Here is a 12,920-nt window from a genome sequence, read left to right on the forward strand (position 1 = left end):
CAGGAGGCTGGTTTCCTATGGTGGTTTAGATGTAACTGTGCAGTGTCTAGCACCATTTGAAATCAGTGTTCTTGGAGAAAGAATGACAGCATTAAGAATAGAATGGACAATTATCTCAGAAAAAACCATGCTAGTCGCATCATAGGGAAATTAATATTTTTTAATAAATGCAAATACAATTGATAGAGGGTAACAAATAATATAAGAGTTTGTACAGACACAGTTTTACATAATGTTTACTGGGGCAAGCTATAGAAAATGGCATTAAAATGTGTACATTTCTAGTTATTTTCATGGTATTTATTAGATTCCTGAAACTCCAGCACAGGTTTTATTTTTTGCATTTCTCTATAAGAAGTTAAGGCATGTTCTAGATTTTTGGTGCACATGACGTGGTATTTAAAACTAAAAGAGTCCCAAAGTGTGCAGTAATTTCCTGTCAGCAAGAAAAACATGTTGTTTACCATTTGGAAAATCAATGATATTTGCAGCCATATTAACAATTTTGATGTTCCTAAGTAAAGATTTCTGAATTTCTACCTGTAATTATGTTATTTTTTCTATGAACTGTTGCTACTTCTACATTTCTTCTATTAAACCCCTTTGGAGGATGACTGGTTTCTTTTGGTGTTCAGAGTCCACAGTATTTTCTAGCACCATTTGAAATCGGTTATAATGACTGGGGATACATTCGTCTGCTTCAAATCAACGTAGCAATGAAGAAACTGAACATTTCAGTGTACCGACTTTCTTGTCAAGATCAGGATGTTATAATACAGAACAACAAATGATGGGCAGTAAGCAAAAGGACTATGGAAAGGTTCAAATCTCTTGTATTTATCTGTACAGCATTCCAGGAGGCTGTAAAATGATCAGTAACATTTAAAATAGAGTGTACTAAAAGTCCCACAAAAATCCTCAGGGCTTTAGAACTGGCTCTGCTGTTTACTATTGCAGACCTACAAAAGCTGTGGATGAGCTGGACTTTTTTCAGTGACGTACCTTAAAGGCGTAACCAAATCCGGTGGTGTTTCCAAGACAAATGCACAATGGAAAAGTGGCTAACAGCCAATTCATTGCACTACTGAGCTCCCATTCTGCATAGACTACAGTATATACCATTACTGTGCTTTTGCTGCATTTACAAATAAATGAAAACAAATACTGTGAGTGCCTCCATAGACCTCTTCACATGTGTGCAGCTGCCCAGAAAAAGGGGAAATCCTGGATATAAGTTCCATCTGCCTCGCACCTGGACGTATTTACAAAGAAGATGGGTAACATACAATAATTAGGAAAGCATAAATTGTTAACCAAAACTAGAACTAACCAAAGACCTAATAAGCAGGGCCCTGGCCTCCTGAATCCACATTTTTCTTTAAATGTACGTGTTTTTACATTCGCTGATACATCTGTTTGTTTAAATCATGAAATGTGTATGGAGAACACATGAAGAACACAGATCTAATTACTCATTTCTGCTTTAGTGAAATATAAAGCGACCTCAGATTTTAAATTAGAGAGAGCTTAATGTGTGTATAAACAACTTTGAAGTAATGCATTTCTGCAAGGTTCTTTTTTTTGTTAATATCAGGAGATTTTGTTTCTAAAATGAGCTCACTTCCGACTTACTTCGTTTTGTTAAACCCTGTACTGTTTGAAACATTAAATGTTTACATTTTCTATTCTCCACTGCACTCTTCTTGCACCACAGAGTATTAAAATATTTCTTACATATTTAAAATGTTTGTAGCTAACAAAATAATTCAGTTCATTTTTCACAGCATGCACACTCATTCACGGTATGGATCTCAAATGTTAGTTTTCAATAAAACACATGATTTCTGGAACTACACAAAGCGAAATAAATTGCTGCCTTCATCTTCATTTCACCTGGAGAGTGACATTTTTTTCAATTTTTTGTTATTTTTTTTTTTTTGTTCAATGGCTTTCAGCACCCCCACTTTAAAAATAGTTCCAGTGACACTGCAGCCAGGAAGAAGCTTTGACCCCGAAGCCACTGCTGAGATAAAATGACCCAGGAAGTGTAACAGATTTCCTAGAAAAAAAGGCAGACAAACTGAACAGATTCTTTTACCTGTTGTAGAACCCAATGTCATGTTTACACTTAAAATACATACTTGCAATATCATGCTTATCATGCAAATCTGCAAATTTGATTCCTACACAGTCAATGGAATTGTATGACAGGTGAGATTTATGAAAATATGTGGGTTAGCTACAATCTACAATTTCTGCAAGCTACAATTTCTAAAACATATTACTGTTGCAGTGGAAGCAGGAGCATGCCTGACTCAGGTTTCAAGAAATGCATGCCTGAAAGTAACAATAAGCTTGTGTGGAAGCTGAGCCTCAAAACAGATGTTCACAAGTAACTAGTACTCTCTTTTAGTGTTGTTATGTTTTCTTGGTAAAGAATGGGTGCATATAAGGTGTGAGATCTTGATACATATCAAACGTTTTTTGTGGTAAACACCCACTACAGGTGATTTTGCCAACACCTACATTGTTTGACGTCAATATTTGAGTCTTTTTTTTTTCTCCAGTTGAGACCAAGCTGATTTATTTATTTCAGAGAATGGCATTAGGTAGACCTCATACAGTTTTCTTGTATTGCTTGGTTCTAGGTAGACAACGGCATGTGCTATTGTTCCAATGGAGGATACAAAGTAAAGATTCCAGGTTTTGACAAAAAAAAAGTTTGCTCCCTGGCTCTATACGTTTATACGATAAATACGTCTCCAAATGACTGAACCAGTTTGATATGTTTTGCCAAATTTAAATATCTCAATTGAAATAGATTTTTCAACACAGCTTAATTTACCAAGACACCCATGGTTGAGCTGTCATTTTCAAAAAAAGGGTATAATGTTAATATTATAAGATGATGCCCTAAATTAGTATTTGTATAAAAAAAGTGAAATGTCTGTTCTATTTGTTAATGCAGCTGGCTGGATGATAGTTTTACAAAGACATAAGTACAATCTATTCACTGATTGCGATGATAGTATCATATTCAGCCTACCCATTCAAGCCCTCGCTGCATTTCAGTGGAATTATTAATTACAGTGGCTTGGCAGAAAAGGTTGCTAAATAAACAAACGCATTGCAAACTGACATGTTATTTATGTGTCTATGCCATTGCGTTGCCTGGGTTCCTCTGAACTCCGGAGGGTGTGATGGATTTTTCTGGTGCCTTGCAGTAAGAGTCTCCCTGTAGTTTACAATCTCTTTGCTGTTCGCTTTTGTAGAGCTCTGCAGTGCAGGTAAGGTGTAACATTTACTCAGGGTTGCCACTGTTGTGGTTGCTTTAATAACACAGTGGCTTTTGTACAACTATAAACAGAGTCACAGCCTAAATATGGTAATCAAGATTCAGAACTAAGGGGGTTATTAGGGCAGGTGCATTTCAAAATACTGTATACATATGAAATTGTATCTTAAATCCCTGTATCGTTTCAATAGTGTACTGTACATTGAAACTGCAAGAACGGTATTGTATGTGTTTAGCGAATACCTGTTGAAGGAGGAAGATACTCACCTTGTATCCTCTGCAAATGAAAGGATGCTAAAGATACCAAACTAAAGTGCCTAATATTTTTGAACAGCTTGTTATAGGGTTTAACAAGCTAGGACAAAAGCACAAAATGGAAAACACAGAGGAAGCAATAGGTAAGCAATGTTTTATTGTGCTTGTATATCTTTTATGATTTGCCATTTACTGAGAAAAATACAAAGTACAACTAGACATCTCTTCTCATTTTAATTCATAAAAAAGGAGAATTTAAACAGGGAGCAATTATATATCCCTACTAAAATGCCCTACTTTAAAGATATATTTATATTTATTTATAACTTGAAACATTTAAGATTTTTTTTAGCACCAATACATGATCTTAAATAAAAATGAAAAGAAAGAAAGATATAATTAAGGCTGTGGTTTCAGGTTATAATACATTATTTCAAGCTACTATATTTAGCTATGTCCTCCCTTCAAATAAAATTAATAAGAAACAGCATAGGTTACTTACAAGCCTCTATAATGTTTTAAGTTTTTGCTAATGACAATTTGGAGTAAATAGCTCTGAGAAACCCATAGGTTTATTTTTCACTGTGTGGTGAATATTTTGTGGATTGTCATCGTGGTATACGGTGCACTTGTTACAGTATGGAGTACATTTTATTGCTAATGGCTGTCTATTTCGAAGCAAGTGCAATATGAATGGGATGAATAAAACAGTTGTAATAGCTAGACAGAAACAGCATAGTCACAGAAAGCAGCAGTTAGTTATTTTTTGTGCGCTTTATAGCAGTAAAATATTTTTATTCTCTGAAAATGTCTCTTTGTACTTGTTTTTAAGTAATGCCCCAAATGTTTTTTTTTTTTTTAATTTTATTCTGTTTGTTCATAAAAGAACATTACATTTGTAAACAGTTTTGCTCATGAAATGCTTTTCATTGCACTTGTATTGCAAGATGTGTTTTAATTTTGCTAGTCATTTTTCTTTTTCAGATAGTTCAAAAATAGCCTTAAGAGCCCTCTAGAGCCCTCTTAACATCAAACACAAATCTCCAGTGAACAATTCTATTGCTTTTCTGGTTAATTGGCCCATACAGTAGCAGCTATTTTGCTACCTGTGCTACTATCCAGACCAGAAGCAAGCTTTACAGTCAGTGGTTAAAGTGGAAATCTGGAGGAAAGGGGGAGCTGAAATAATACTATCCTCTAATACTGTTTCAGCTCCCCATGGCCCCTTGTTCCATATGGGGGGGGGTGGGGGCTCTCCTTAGCAATTTCCTTAGGGGGGAGCTTTAACCACAGCTTACAGTGCTACATCAAAGACAAGTCAAGGCAAATACAGGAAGCGATATTCCTGTCAAATCAGTATTCATCAAAAAGTACCTAGAAAGACCAGTGTGTCAATATATTAAGACACTTCATTTATAATGAAGTTTGTTTTGAAGACTACCTCTCATCTGGCACAAGTTATGCAAGCTGCTGCATGCATATTATGTCGACTGTATAGTGACCAGTGTTTGAGTCCTACTGGATAAGGTGTATGGTAAAAAAAAAATTCAGATGTGCAGCTCTGGGGAACTGCCATATAAGCCTGCTCTGCATTAGAGTGCATTTTAAACTTAGTATTGCTTAACTACAGACCAAGGACCAAACTTTCATGACATATGTTCTAAATTGAATGGTATGTTTTGCCTGTGCACACTCGATTGCTAATGAAAAAAAAAAACACATAGACTAACCATATAGGATAAATTCACCTAAAGCCACTAGTTGGATAAAATAACAATTTGACTGCTACTTGAACATCTACAGTAGTATCAATTAAGTGTTCGCTCCTCGTTTGAGCCATGAGCCAGCCACACATAACCTTTTCTCTTGTTCTGCAGTTCATAGTCCAGCTGAGTTGATTTGTATCTTTTGTTGAGGGATAAGTCCCGGCATGAGCTGACTATTTGTTTCCAGCATAAGTGCGTCACTCACTATAATGAGCTGTAACAGAAATCTGTGTTAGCTTCTAATAACATTGCTGAGATCATTCTCCATGCTACTGAGAATCAGTTTTTTTTTTTTTTTCTTTTTTTGAAGTAGTGGCAGGATACAGCCCGGCACATGTAAATAATTTATTGGGTGGCGGTGGTTAGCAGGGGTGGGGTTAATTCCTATCCCTGCCAAGTACATGTGAGAATGTGTGTGTGTGTGTGTGTGTGTGTGTGTGTGTGTGTGTGTGTGTGTGTGTGTGTGTGTGTGTGTGAGAGAGAGAGAGAGAGACTACAATGTTTATGTTCATCACCATGATAGCACAGCTTGGGTCAGGGTATTTTTTGTTTTCTGATTGTGTATTGCACTTTTTATTTTTGTGCCTGTTTGGGTTTTGTTTGCTTTAAATAAATATGTGCTTGAAGCACTTAAACTGCAGCCAACCATCTCTGAGTCTTCCTCCAGCCTAGACCACCAGCACTATCCTTTAACAGGAGTTCAAATGTAGTAGCACAACTGTTTTAAAAAAGAAGAAATCAAGAAGTTAACCCAAAATGTAAAAATTACATTTTAGAACTTTGTTACTATCAAATGGTTTTGAATGCCAGACACAGATCTGGAACTTAATCCATCTGTCATACATGCCTATTTTGAATAGATAGTGTGCGTATCCTTACTTCCAAATTAATTCGATTGCCACCTGTTCCATCTTCGTATTCTGTATCCCTTAAAACCTGGCTGTAGATGAGCTCATGTGATGGTTTATATTGAATTGCATTACCTGTGCTTCTAGTAGGCATTTGGTATTTGTCGCGGCTTTTACCATGCCTTACAATACTTCTGTATTCTTACAATTCCTCTATATTGCTGTAACTTTGCATTGATCGACTTCTTCACCATAGTAAATGTTTATAAGGGTGCTGCATCATTAGCTTTTTGTAGGAGCTTCCAGGAGAACCCTGAACCAGGATATCAGAAAGGAAGACTTTGGGTAAGAAGAAGAGAAGCAGCTGCAGCAGCGCCAGCCTTCTCTCCTCCTGTAACTGGCACAGAACTGAAACCCATCTATGAGCCTGAAGCGGACGAAGGCCTGGGAAGCGAGCATGCGATTCTGTCTGAGTCTGACGAAGAAATACCGCTGTACATTCAGACTCTTTACAGGTATCTGCAGGTTTTCTGGGAAGAATGTTATAGAGAGGAATTCTTATTACATTTCTCAGTTTTTCACAGATTTTATTTATATGTGAAAATATAAAATTAGATTTTTGACGGATCTGTACATTTATATACTGTGGATAAAGTTTGTGTAGCGTTTTTCACATTTGAACTTTCACAAAACTAAGAAAAGTTTCAATACAGATAAAAAGGCTTTTAAAAAAATACAATAAAAAAAAATTACAATGGTTTTGAATACTACTTTTGAATACTATTTTGAATACTAGTGCAATTATAACATTCTACCACTAGATGGCATGGTAGGGTATGAAAAATCACAATATCTTCAAAAAGACCATTATTGATTTGTAATACTTACAATGGATAGCTCTGACAAAGGTCAGCTGAGTGAAATGTTAGCGCAGTCAGTGTTTTAAGGAATAATAAAACAAAACAAGTCTATGACAAGACTGTGCCGGAGATTGGTTTTATTTTGATCTATAATCAATTTTTTTATACACGCTTCAAAAAGAGGTGAGCGGATATTTGTTTACAGTTTAACATATACATTTAGAAGGTCCAAGGGTGTTGTAAAGAGTGTTTACAGAAAAAAAGCCTCACAAGCCCTATAAAGTTCAAGTTCAACAGTGTTTTATTTTTATTCACCGTTTGTGTTAAATAATAAAACTGTCACAAAGTAATAATCCAAAAACAAAATAATAAAGTGTGAAATCACCAGGTTCAGGATGATCCCTTTAAAGCCCTCAATCCACCAATCCAGGGTTTCTGTAAATAAGTAAGTTCCAACAGGGTAAATACTCCCCCTGCTCTCCTCCGTCCATGTGATTACACGCAGTACAGAGCTGGAACCGTCACTTCTCAACCCCAGGCTCACCAACCCCATATCCTACATGTTCCTCTTATATACTCCCAACCACCTACTGAGTCAGTGATATACCTATTACTAGTTATGTAGTGCTCGCTCCTAATAATAGCTGTATTCCTTAAGTAGAGTACTGAAGCATATGTGTGGTTCACCTTCACCAAGATGGCCACTGCAACCCAACCATAGGCAGTGGTACTCAACTCTGGCCCTCGAGATCCAATTCAGTCCAGGTTGTTACAACAATCATATTCTAATGTAGTTTATTGAAGCTGCTAAGAGGCAATTAACTAATTTAGGACCTAGTTGGAATAAAGACCAAGACTGGAATAGATCTCAAGGGCCAGAGTTGAGTGCCACTGGACTAAGGTCTGTTCAGGAGTCATGAGCACAGCGCCACCACCTGTTGGGAAACCAAACTTCACCAGTATTATACTTTACCCTGTCACTTTAAGTCAATAATTCAAGATTATATTACAATTTCCATCCATTTTAATAAAGAATAAAATCCTTCCTAGCCTCTAATATTGGACATGCTGGCACACTTATTGTATATGTACTATATAATTAAACATTTGAATTATTTGTGATCAATTGATGTTTAACTCTACTAGTTATTCTATACTTGTTTTTGCTGAATGCTTCATTGAAAGGATTGAATAAAACAAATAAAGATAATATAGTAATAATGAAAACACAGTTGCTAAAGAAATGGAATTTGTAACTGAACACTGAGGATTATAATAATGTGATGTCATAAAAAAAGTTTGGAATCTTCCTCATGAAACATTGTTTTTACCTGGTTACAACACTGTTGTCTAAAATACTAAAAACATTTTACATTATTTCAAAAAACCTGTTATCTTATGTCTAAAAGGTAAAAGCAAGAAATTGCTATTCTTATAGATATATATTAAAATCTATATTTGTAATTTCCTATTACAAAAGTGTTACATTACTAGGTGTGAGATTTAACCTGATATTCCTAAAATGTTACATTTACTTGAAAACTGTAATTTGATCTAATTGTCAACTAGATTATATGGGACAGCGTTTACTTCCCAGATCCAAAAATCAAGGTACTGTACTGTACAGAATTGTGCTACTGTGTGCTTTTCAAGATCATTTACAGACTTTATTTAATAGCTTTTTAGGAAAAGAAACAGCTGAAGATTTTCTTCATCCAACTATTGAGGAGAAAACTGTTTCACCGAGAGCCAAATGGGTGTTAAATAAAACAAAAGGTAAGAGATTCCAAGGAAGTTATACAGAGTGAACCTTTTAACCTCTGCTTTTTCCTTGTCGGATTCTTTAGCTTGCCAGAGCTGTTTAACCAATGAAAGCTGAGAGAATGTGTTCAGGCAATCCATGAAATGCAGCACCTTGCATGCAATTTGCTTGAATAAAATGACAAAGTGGAAGAATCTTAACAGAATTGTTGGCTACTGAATCATACAAACTTGGCTGTTAGTGCTTTGTAGTAAACCTTTTCTATCAAGCCATTCAGTTTAGCTCATGTTCATTTAACCGCTTTTTACACAATTAATCAAATAAAACATGATACAGATGATACTTTTACTGTTTACCCTTGATAAAATGTATCACGTCTAATTTTGACCTTAAGCCATAACTCCATGGATACATTTACCAAACAATGATGCCAATTTATCAGATTTTTTTAAACAGGTTTTGTGGACTGTGAAGACATCTGGAAAATTCTGAGAGACAATTCCAAATCCAAAGACACACAACTGGACTCCACAATTCCTCAGGCACTAAAGGTAGCACACTATAGTAAGCCGATTTAAAGGATGCTAAGAACTTGGATGATTTAAGTCCTCTGTCTGGTCTAATGTTATGCTTAGAATAGTAAAATATAAAGCATTTGAAAGCATTGGAATGTGGTCTGGTTGGGACATCCCTTTAGAGCCAGAAGTGTGTCAGAAGTCAGTACAACTGATGTAAGACATTGTTCATAACATTGTTCATAACATTGTTCATAACTACATTCGATATTTGTGTTTCTCTTTAGATTGCATATGACACCTACATTAGAGGCATCCTGATAAGACATTTTTCACAGCCTGTTTTTTTTTTTTTTTTTTTTTTACCTCAGATGAAGTACATAAACTTGCAGAATCGTAACTAGAGCTGACATTCTACCAAGATCAAACTTAGATTTCAAGCTATAGCTGGCGGTATTTATCTGACTGCTTGATATTTACTATTCAACCTCCAAATCTATGTTACATGGCAAACCAGCAAAGAAAATTAAGGCGTCTTTTGTACTTACCAGAATTTTTACATGTGCATCAGCATTGATGATGCAAAAAAACAGCCGAGGACAGGACCTTGGTGTCCTCATAGCTAGTGACGACCATGCACACTTGGTATATTGTTCCCTTTCTTAACATTGTAAAAGAGGCCTACAGTACAACACTAAAGCAATGTCATTCATTGCAAATCCAAAGAGCTTACTTTATCATATGCTGCAACTGAAACATATATATGTTTTTTTTTATTATTATTATTATTATTATTCTTTTCTTTGAGATAACAGTGTGATTTTTATAATTCTTACAAGTCTACCATATAGATTGGCATTCAAGATTTGATTAAGTTTGACATGTTTCCTTTGCATTAGATGTCCAGGTGTGAAAATCTACCCACCACTAAGTATCAGAGGTTTCGAAGCTGTCTAGCATTAATGCAAAGAGCATCAGATTCAAACCAAGATAAAACTTCATTGATTATTGCCAGTAATCCACTTCTGGGCCTTAATGACTTGGAAGGGACGGGTGGTCCAATGAAATATCTTACTCCAGGTTCCTTGAACAAGGTACTGTATATTAACTTCACTTTTGGAATAAAACCCACTGTTCTGAAACAGTGATAAATTAAGATTCTTGGTTTTCTTATTAAGGAGATTTTAGATTGTTTAAACTCATTCTGAAATGGAAGGGTATTACATGTATCCGATTCTTTAAGAATGGGTCTAATGCTGAGGGCTAAACTACAAATGTTTTTGTCTTCAGCTTAAAGCTGAACTTTATAAATGACTGGGATAATTTCTACAATTCTCTTTAGTTACATAATCTATGATATTTCATGTTAATACAGTTGCAGTGGTGGTTTTCACAATTGTTTAACATTTTACAAAATATTGCAGTGAAGTGTGAATAGCCATTTATGTGCCTCATGTTCATGACTTAGTATACTGTACACTGTATGCATGCAAGTGAAACAATTCATGTGAGGAAGTCTCATATTCTGTTATTATTGATTAAAAGAGCTTCATCCATTGAGCAGCTGCTAGAAAATATTTACTCTTTGAAACAATTTAACATGAAAGGATTTAGCAAGTAACAGTTATAATCTGGGTCTCTTCACAGACTGAAGAGCCTTTTCACAAACCTCATGGGTTACCACCCATTAACCACCACAAAATACAGCTCTCCAGGACAGCGAGAAACTCTACCATTCTGAAGGAGCAGGGATTGAGTAATGCGCATAGCAAACAGACAAACAGGTAACAGATACTTGAGGGCACGGGTTAACTTTAAAAGAGGATAAAGAAGAAATGTTAATGTGTTAAAAGGTCCCTTTGCTTTTGTACCAGCTGATTCTATTCAGACTGGTTGTTTACCTTCCCTGTTTCTGTTGCAGATGTGGTTCTACTGTGTAAAAAAATAAAGTACAGTGTAAGCATTCAATTCATTTTAACACACGTCCATTGTAGGTTTCTATCAGGGGAACGATTACATGCTTGTAGTGATAGATGGTTTTCAGATCACTATGCGGTGAAGAGAATCAGTCTACCACCAAAGCTATTGGATAACAAGAAGCCTGGACAAAGTTCCTCTTCAAAGGAAACCCCTAAAGGTACTGGCATTATTATTATTATTATTATTATTATTATTATTATTATTATTATTATTATTATTATTATTATTATTAGCAGATTGAACATGTCAGGGTGTGGCTATATCTTTAACTAGAAATACAAGCTGTAACAGCTGCGATGGAAAGACTTCTAAGGAGTGCTCCCCCTTATGGACAATAGCTGAACAGCAGCCATCCTTATTGTTGTTGCTGGTTGCAGTATTGAGTAAAATGACTGCATTGCAAGATTCCATATCAGTTCTAAAGAAGAATGCAATTGATTATAAATCTATAATGTTATGGCTTCTTCTTCAGGTCAAGAAAAAGAACCTTCTTCCATATCCAGTGAGGAAAAACCTGGCTGCACCAGCATAAACTGGGAGCCTCTAACCATGTCTGCTGTCATAGAGACCTCACCCACAGTAGCTGCACCAGGACAAGGCGCCTTTAAATGTGGAAATGTGCCTCAATGGACTGTGGATCTTCCCTAGCTCTCGTTTTAATATGTGACTCTCTTTATTGCTGCCCAAATATTAAAACTCTATGGAATTTCACATTTGTTTTTTGCTTGCCTTTGTATTGTTTTTATAAACTTTGTTAGGGAACGGAGTGCAGACGTCTACTTTATTTTTACACTTCAGAATCTTTTCAGCAAAGCATGCCAGTTCGTTATATGCTAACTTGATCTCACATTTAATTATTGTCCAAAAACTTGGTTTGCAGAACCATTTTAACAGAAGAAATAGTGGGCCCTATTCACAATACTTTAACACCTTTTAATTGAAAATGGCTCTTTAACCCTACTGAAATTCATATCGTTTTCAAATATTTTTTTCTCTAAATGTATAGTATGTTTATAAAATGAAAAATTAAATTAATGTCAACAGGAGTACAAGTAATTTTAATTTGAAAGTAAGTAAATTATAGGGGAACTTTGAAGTCTTTTTTGTTGAACGAATAACGTTATGCAAGAGACGTTTTGGTGTTTTTAGTAGGCATTTTTCACATGTAATGTTTTTAATCTGCACAATCTGAAATACTACTGTATGTGTTGTTCATAAGGTAATAAAAGTGCAATTGCCTTGAATTTTTGTTAATGCCAACCTTACTTGTTTCTTTCTCATTCACACTTTTTTCCAAACACCTTTTAATTGTAATTTGTAGAACTAGTTGTTTGTATTTGTTTTTATGTGCTGCCAGTGTTTTAGTTGCATGGGTATTTCTTCATATAATCTAAACCCATACATTCTGTATGTCTACCCTCTTGTATTGGGGCTTCCCCATATACTGTGCAAAATTACAGGGTCTTAAACTAAAAGAAGGCATTTGAATAAACAGTTGAGTCTCTCAAAAGAGTTGTTTTAAAATTATGTTTACTAATTTTATATTTTTACAGAAAGAAACAACAAAATCAATGTGACAGGGTAGTGTCATGGCCTAGACTGGCTACTGTCAGGAAATTGACCCAGAGACAGAAAGCTG

General features: G+C 35.4%; 1 protein-coding gene across 1 annotated transcript; it reads left to right on the forward strand.

Moving 5' to 3' along the window:
• The first annotated feature begins 3,181 nt into the window (after window positions 1-3,181).
• LOC121318244 (testis-specific gene 13 protein-like) lies at window positions 3,182-12,525 on the forward strand. Its single transcript, XM_041254703.1, has 9 exons — window positions 3,182-3,287; window positions 3,630-3,693; window positions 6,451-6,679; window positions 8,703-8,800; window positions 9,243-9,337; window positions 10,201-10,395; window positions 10,949-11,085; window positions 11,296-11,438; window positions 11,754-12,525. Exons 2-9 carry the CDS (start codon window positions 3,669-3,671, stop codon window positions 11,927-11,929), a joined length of 1,098 nt encoding a protein of 365 aa, XP_041110637.1. The 5' UTR covers window positions 3,182-3,287; window positions 3,630-3,668; the 3' UTR covers window positions 11,930-12,525.
• Window positions 12,526-12,920: the final 395 nt, after the last annotated feature.

Source organism: Polyodon spathula, chromosome 7 (genome assembly GCF_017654505.1).
Source record: "Polyodon spathula isolate WHYD16114869_AA chromosome 7, ASM1765450v1, whole genome shotgun sequence".
In the NCBI taxonomy this organism is placed as follows: domain Eukaryota; kingdom Metazoa; phylum Chordata; class Actinopteri; order Acipenseriformes; family Polyodontidae; genus Polyodon; species Polyodon spathula.